This window comes from Quercus lobata, chromosome 6 (genome assembly GCF_001633185.2).
Source record: "Quercus lobata isolate SW786 chromosome 6, ValleyOak3.0 Primary Assembly, whole genome shotgun sequence".
NCBI lineage: Eukaryota > Viridiplantae > Streptophyta > Magnoliopsida > Fagales > Fagaceae > Quercus > Quercus lobata.
This window is the reverse complement of record NC_044909.1, coordinates 26,411,676-26,419,331: the sequence shown is the minus strand read 5'-3', so window position 1 is coordinate 26,419,331 and position 7,656 is coordinate 26,411,676. Positions and strand designations below refer to the sequence as shown.

Below are 7,656 nucleotides of genomic sequence, written 5' to 3'. Positions count from 1 at the left end.
TCTTAAAGTGAGCGTTCAGGGTAGTAGTTTAAGACCAAGTCCTAAATGTTTGACATCATCTTATTAGCACTCCCCTTAATCTCTCAATCTCAAAAATGAACGTCAACCCCCTTCTTCCACCGAAAGCTCAAGGAATTTTGATTAAATAAAAAAGAAATTAAATCAACCCATGATGAGAGATGGAACCGAGCTTCACACAATAGACCTCCAATTTTTTCTTTACATGACAGTAGTGAAAGTCCAGCTAGGTGGCTCCCTATGCAAGGGGAGCACTTTGCGTCGCTCGGGTTACTCCATTATCAACATCACGCATCTAATCATAAGTACCCTTTTTAATATAATATATATTAAACTAACTAATAAAGCTTTGACAAAATGTAACCTACGAGCATATTATTGATCAAACCAATCCTAAACATTGTTGGTAAATTATGGTCAGTGATATACAATTCTACACATTTGGGCAAGTCAACCAAATATCATCATTCATCATCAGTTAGTATTATATTTTATTATACAAATTGTAGAAATCTTTTGACAAAATCCAGCTAATGTGTGCTCCGACCAACACACCAGTTATCCGTATGATGTAATACTGTGGTCCAAACCTCAGGAAACATGAACCTCCAAAACCTAACAGATTTGCTAACCACATCCCTTAAGATGAATGCCAGCAAGAATAACTGAAAAACCAACAACTCAAATGATCAGATCAGATCAGATCAAAAGGACACCAGCTGAAATTGTAATCATCAATCGCATAGACTTTTGTTACAAAATGCAAAGGATTAAAATAAGACTGAAGAATAGGAAGAACAATGAAAGAGAAAGAAAAGCATGGTAATCTTACATAGATGCAACTTTTTGAGCATTCATCAAATAAAAAAAAGATACAATTTTTGGTCATTGGAAATTCTCATGAACTACAAACAAAAGAGACACCAACTAAAATCAAGTAGTGGAACTGAAATAATACAACATAGGAAACTTTATAAGAGACCTGAAAGCCAAAGTCTTAGGTTAGGACCAAGTTACATTTGTTAATGTTACATGACTTAAGAACTCTTAATGGATTATTCTTTTGAAACTCCCATCAATAAATTAAATATTCTCTTTGTTCTTAAGATGCATGTCAAATTTTGTGTTGATTGAATTTCATATTTGATCTATAAACTCATATTTTATGTATAATTTCGAAGTTCAAAACTTGAAATTTAACATTTTGCAGGCATAGAAGGTATAAAGAGACAAGATAATCCAACAATGGATTTATAAAATAAGACTACCAATAAAACATTATTTAATAATAGTATAATATTGATAAAAGTAAACTAGGTATAACTTGAAGCTGACCATATATATATTTGGAGGAAGCAGTAAAAAAATGCCAACATAAAATTTATCATCCATAATATGACTCTCTAGGTGTGTAATTTAAAATAACGATATGCATAATTGAAAATATTCAAACAAAGGATTGTCCATATTTATCTTGAGAACCAGAACTAGTGAATGACAATATGACCAGTCATTCCATGGACAATTTTCATTGGACCAAATCTTTTCCTGCAACAGTATCGATATCAAATCATTTTTATTTTCTTTCTCTTCTTTTTTTTTTTCTTTTAACTTTTCTCGCCAGTAAGAATACTGATAAACTGTGCTCACTATTGTTTCTTTTCTCTTATTAACTTTGTACTTTGCTTTATAAACCCTTACCATGAAAGATGAAACTACACTGCATAAGTCTTCTTCCCATAAACAATCCGTACACCACCATTATGATTAATAAAATTTTCCATATTAACTTTGCAAATCTAAAGCATCTGTTCCCCCCACCCCCCAAGTTTATCTTTATCAACTTCCTTTTTCAGTTTTCTCTATCCCATTCTTAGCAAACATATTTATGCCTCGTTATATCAATAGAAAATATAAGGCATATTTACAAATCTGCAAGTTTAGCATTCAAGAATGATGATCCAGCTCTACACAATAGACATTTCTCAGATATGAAGATTACCTGAAAGGCTGATACCGTCGAAAAAAACCCATTCTTTCCAATCTGATTTATCACTGAGGATGTAGAATAACACCAGCTAGAAGTCAAAATTCTTATCTTTCTGCCTCAGATACTGTCAAGTTTAATGGGGTCAATGGTTTCAAGTCATCGGTTGTTTCACTCTTCAACCGGTCACTTAGAATTTGCAGAACATCATCTGGGGGACATTTGTCTGCAGGATTCTGTGGTGAAGTTTGACAGAAACATTCAGGCCAAGAATTTGTATAGAGAGACTCTGGTGGGACCCGCTTGTGGGGTCCACCAAAGTTTGTTTTGAGCATGACACGCCTAACAGCTTCATCAAAACCTGCTTTCCGCCCATTCTCCCAATCAATGAAGATAGGAGCAAGAGCTTTCCTGTCAGGTCTGATTGTAGTCCGGAAGCCATAGTAGAGGCGGTGTCCGAGGAGATTGTTTGCAAAGTTGCTTGGACCATCATATGTTGGCATGAAAATGTCAGACAGGAGACAAACCATGTAATCAACAGCAGACCCTAACAGCCCCCTGGTGTTCTCAACAAGCTCATCTGTATGTTCCACAGAGCTATGGTTCTCAAGGTGAGGAAAAAGCATCCGAAATGGTTTCATGAATCGATCCCCACCAAAAAGTTCCCCTGCTGCCAGGTATATTCGAGTAGAATTGTCAAACCCCATAGCACGTAGAATAAGCCCAACCTGCAGCAAAAAGAGAAATGACAAAATTAACATATGGCCAGTCTATGGCCTATTACCCAAAATCATCAGGAAAATACCACAAGACACCACAATGAAGTCAGTCATTTCATGTAACATATTAATCTTCTAAGCCTGACAAGCTTTAGTCTGGCAGTGTAAGGAAAAAAATATATATTTCCAGCAACAAATTGAAGAGAAGTGACAAGCAAGAAGATCACCTCTTCTGGAGTTAATGGGCATTTTCCAATGGCTCTCCTTTCACCGTAATTGAGTACTTTTGGAGCAAAATTTTCCTTTCGATACTTCTTTAATATCTCTTGCTCTTTAGGGGTAAATATATCCAAGCACCTATTAATCACAATACCCAATGTTTGAGGTTAACAGTATTCTCATTCAAAATTTTGTAAATTCAGAATTCATTTACTACTCAATATAAATTTATTGTTTGTTATACATGCAATAAAAAGGGTGCCATCTAAGCTAGAGCTCATTAGCTATAAATTTAATCCAATCCCCAATCATCAATGGTGAAGCATAGTAAAGGCAAATCTTTAAAGACCAGAGGATGTTATCCAGTAGATCTACAAGAGAGTAATCATGAAATTGTGCGTGAATGGGGGGCTCACCGAGAGCTTTCGACTGAAACTACCTTTCAAGTTTCAACACTTCTAGAAGGCTCATTTATGCAACTTTTTATGTAAGCCCTACTCCCCCATAACTCCAGCATTTTTGTTTCCTCCACATGGCAATACTTAAAGGGTCCAGAAAGTGCCAAAAGTACAGTCTAAACCTCAAATCGCTCCAGTTACAATCTTTAGCAAACAAGTAACTAAGTAGAAGCAGCAGTTAGTCTCTTTGGACTCATGTGATTGCTAAAAATGAAATACAGTGGTGTTAAACTGGGGAAAAGGAATATGTATCAAGATATATTTCTTTATCAAATTCTCATAAATATAGTTAAACCCTACTACAGATAGATAGGATAGTTGATATAGCCCCACAGATAAATGAGCAACACTTGTGCAACTCTTTAAGGTTGAGAAATATAACAAACATATTAGGTCATTTTACCACTTACAGCTTACCATAAACACCTTTTCCTATAACCAAATAAAATATGCAAACACAGCCCTTACAGTAAGCAACAAAATCAATCAATTAGTAAGTATCCAATCCTCAACCCCCTTTCAAATGCACAGGCAAATATAAGTCTAAGCAAACATTATAAATAAATTAAATACATACCCAGCAAATGCCAGCATATCCATCTCGAAACGAAGATGTATAGACATGAAGTGACCTTGTGACCGGAGCTTATCAACTATTGATTGACTTAACTTCATAATATGTGGCTTAAATCTTAGAGCATGATAGTTAACTCTGCACCTCAATCTTTGGTACTCAGGGTTGTCAATTTCTTCTGCCAAACGGTGAGAAAAGGGGGTAAGATAAATAGCACCATGTTTCTTCATCTTCTCTAGAGCATCTGTAGTATACCAACTGATAGGAGCATCTCTAGGGGGACGAATCTAAGTCAAGTCAAAGGGGAATAAATGTGAAAAAGAACAATGTTAACATTTCAAGTACACTGAAGAACTTTAAATATTTCTGCTAATGGTTGTGAAGAAAACGTTAACGTTCAACCTGGAAAGCTTTAATCTTCTTGGTTTTCCCATTTTTGCGAATTTCTGGTATATGTTCAACAATCCGAACATCAAACCTCAATGTACTGATAAAATGTTCAACATCATAGATACCATAGAAACCACTGCATAGAGTGAAAATATATGAGTTATTAAATCAAAATCAGAACGCCAGATTTGATAAAAATAAATAAATAACAATGTATCATGTATTCTCAGGACAGAAGCTTCTTTCTAATTGATGCTCAGTATCATATCAAATAAAACACAACAAATTGCCGAATTTAGACAACAACATTACCCGACTGCTTCATTCAAATTCCAGGGAAAACCAATTGAAAAATACCTTGCCCTCAACTACAAGCATATCACATAAATTTGAAAAAAAAAATGATATTTAAAAGAAATGTCGAACATTATAAATTTCTCATCTGCTTTTTGCAGATGATACTCTGATCATTTGTAGGGTGGAACCTGAACAATTTTGGGACTTGAAGGCTATATTTGTGCGGTTTCAGTTTATTTCTGGATTGAAGATTAATCTAGGGAAATCTGAATTGGTCCCGGTGGGCAATGTACAGTTCTGGCAAGTATTCTGAGATAAGGTTTCTCAATTACCCATGACATACCTGGGCCTTCCTTTGGGTTCCACCTTCAAAGTAACAACTGTGTGGAATGTTGTGTTGGCTGATTGGAAGAGGATGTATCTTTCTTTCTTTTTTTGATACGTAATAAGACTTTTATTGAATGGAATGAACATCGTGTTCACAATGATGAACATTATAGACGTGAAACAAATACAAAAAGCTCAAGAGCTAAAACTAATAGATTGTAAGAAATCAGAAATGGAAGAGGATGTATCTTTCAAAGGGGGGATGTATAACGTTGATTAAGAGCACTTAATCTAGCTTGCCCACCTACTTCTTATCATTGTTACCTCTCCCTGTGGTTGTGAGTGTTGCTAGGCGTATAGAAAAATTGCAGAGGGACTTTTTGTGGGGAAGGATGGGGGATGAATTTAAGTATCGCTTGGTTGGTTGGAGGAATCTTTGTGAACCACTCCAAAGTTGGGGGGGTTAGGTATATGTAATTTGATTAGTTTTAATCAGGCTTTGTTGGGGAAGTGGTTGTGGCAATATACTTCGGGGAGAGATGCTTTGTGGAGAATTGTTATTGACACAAAATATGGTAGTATGTGGGGGGGCTGGTGCTCCAATATAGTAAAGGGGCCTTTGGGGTTTGCCCATGGAAGAGCTTAAGGACGGGTTGGGATGTTTTTCATCGCTTTGTTAACTTTAAGGTGGGATGGTTATTCTATTAAATTTTCGTATGACCCCTTGCCCTTTGCGTGGAGGACCTCCTCTAAAGGAGAACTACCCAGAATTGTATGGTATCACACATAACAAAGATGCTTCAATGGCAAAGCTTCTAGCTTTCTCAGGGGATAGCTACCATTGGAATATCAATTTTATCTGATCGGTTCAAGATTGGGAGTTAGAATTGGTTCACTTCGTATTGACATATTCAGATTTCAGAGGGGCAAAAAACACAAAATTCTCTGAAGTATGGACTCAAAGAATAGGTGAATAGTACAGCAATGATAAGAAGAAATAAATCAGACCAAACAGATTGCATCAATTTGAAGCAATACTAGATACAAGTATTTGAAAATAGATACCTATCATCATGCCAAAAGGAGTTTGCGTCCAACTCAGGTAGCACTAGTGTAGCATTCATGATTCGTGCAGCAAGGACCGCATTACAAATCTAACAACATCCAAAAAAGAGTACACATTAATTTACATGATTAAATAAACACCCCCATATTAATGCTAACTTCATTTAGGATACATAAAATGGAATCTTAAAATTCTAGCTTGGGAGTAGCCTCACTAATCATCTAAAAAGGCATTTAGTTCACTTTTTTTGTTTGACACCAAAAAAAACACAGAGCTATTATATTTGTCCCAATACAAGAAAATTATAAGGATCCAACAGCAGGGAAAAGGATACCAACCGCACTACGTTGCTGGTTCAGACCACCATTACAGCGCACACGTAGATAGCCATTACTCTCACTTGGAGCTGGAGGAGCTGCCACAATGTACAAAAATTCAAAATCTTAAGCCTAAAAAGGTTTAGCACCAAAAAAAAATCACAAAATTGAGGCGGAATATTGTTTGAGAAAATGAAAAGTAAGTACGAGGCCAATCAGATCGTGGAGCAGAAGATGGCCTCCAACCACCAAAATCAGCGCTTCTCCAAAGTTCTTCTACATTAATCTGATTGAAACAGGAATACAAAAAGAGCAAATTCTTAACAAGTCATAATCAACTATTAGAGTAGGAAGAAAACCGATCTAAACCTGGGAGCGATAGGCAGCGGATCGAGAATCGGCTTTGGTGGAGGTGGAGGTGGAGGAAAATGAAAGTAGCAAGGAAACGGTGCAGATCAAGAGAACCACCACCGCGATGGATAACCTCCCCATCATGTTCTTCAATCCTCCTCCTCCTCCTCCTTGCTTCGGGTGCTGCAGCCGATGATGCCCTAGCCTGCCAATCATCATTATGATCATAAAAATCTCACTATTATATATTATTGGAGAGATTGATTGTGAGTGTCGTTGTAGAAGCAGCAGTAGTAGTAGTACCTTCTCATTATTGTTGGATTTTGAAATTGAAATTTGTGTTTTTCAAAGCTTCCTCTCTTCTTGACTGCTACCGCTTATCAGTGACTGGCAGCGACAGGAGCGAGAGAGTACACTAGACAATTTCAGACAGTAACTTGGGTTGTTTGAGGCTGGGTCTGGGTCTGGGTCGCATATCCGAGACTCACTCAACCCAAAAATAAAAAAGCCTCGTTCCTAACGCTTGTATTCCATAAATATTATCCATTTTTTACCGTGTTCCTTCTGATGTAGTAATTTTTAAATTGACTAGATTTTGAAAATTTAAAGTGTGATTAGATACTGTTTATTTTGTTAAAAATTGAAAATTGAAAATATTGTAATAAAATAATTTTTAAATATGTGAATAGTGCCGTGAGATCTATTTTTAATAAAAGTTTTGTTGAAAAAAATGAGATTTATAAGTTCCGTGAACAATGCACGGGACCCACTGAAAAAGTACCATAGCCACAAAACGCGCTTAAAAAAAAAACGCAGATGCAAACACATGATAATCAGTATCCAAACGGTTACTTAATAATAATTTGAATTAGAATTAGAAATTGTACAACCTAAGTCAAACTAAATGGTTCTACACTATCGTAGACACCCTAT

The 7,656-nt window shown here is 36.2% G+C and overlaps 1 protein-coding gene across 2 annotated transcripts; it reads right to left on the bottom strand.

Annotated features, from left to right (window-relative positions):
• Positions 1-366: 366 nt before the first annotated feature.
• On the bottom strand, positions 367-7,223 carry LOC115995034 (O-fucosyltransferase 1). 2 transcript variants are annotated; one of them, XM_031119443.1, is made up of 10 exons: positions 7,027-7,223; positions 6,742-6,928; positions 6,580-6,658; positions 6,394-6,470; positions 6,055-6,143; positions 4,378-4,501; positions 3,979-4,262; positions 2,952-3,081; positions 2,021-2,733; positions 367-683 (listed from the first exon to the last, which is right to left on the bottom strand). In XM_031119443.1, the coding sequence occupies exons 1-9, from the start codon at positions 7,032-7,034 to the stop codon at positions 2,113-2,115; spliced, it is 1,599 nt and encodes a 532-aa protein (XP_030975303.1). In that variant the 5' UTR covers positions 7,035-7,223; the 3' UTR covers positions 367-683; positions 2,021-2,112. The 2 variants fall into 2 exon arrangements, with proteins under 2 accessions (XP_030975303.1, XP_030975302.1); XM_031119442.1 differs by lacking the exon at positions 7,027-7,223 and having other exon boundaries at positions 6,742-6,939.
• Positions 7,224-7,656: the final 433 nt, after the last annotated feature.

Coding starts and splice junctions, on each gene's coding strand:
- LOC115995034 (XM_031119442.1), bottom strand. CDS start 6,939: ATGATTGGCAGGCTAGGGCATCATCGGCTGCAGCACCCGAAGCAAGGA. Junction 6,659..6,741: donor CCGCTGCCTATCGCTCCCAG/GTTTAGATCGGT, acceptor TGTTTCAATCAG/ATTAATGTAGAAGAACTTTG. Junction 6,471..6,579: donor TCCACGATCTGATTGGCCTC/GTACTTACTTTT, acceptor ACATTGTGGCAG/CTCCTCCAGCTCCAAGTGAG.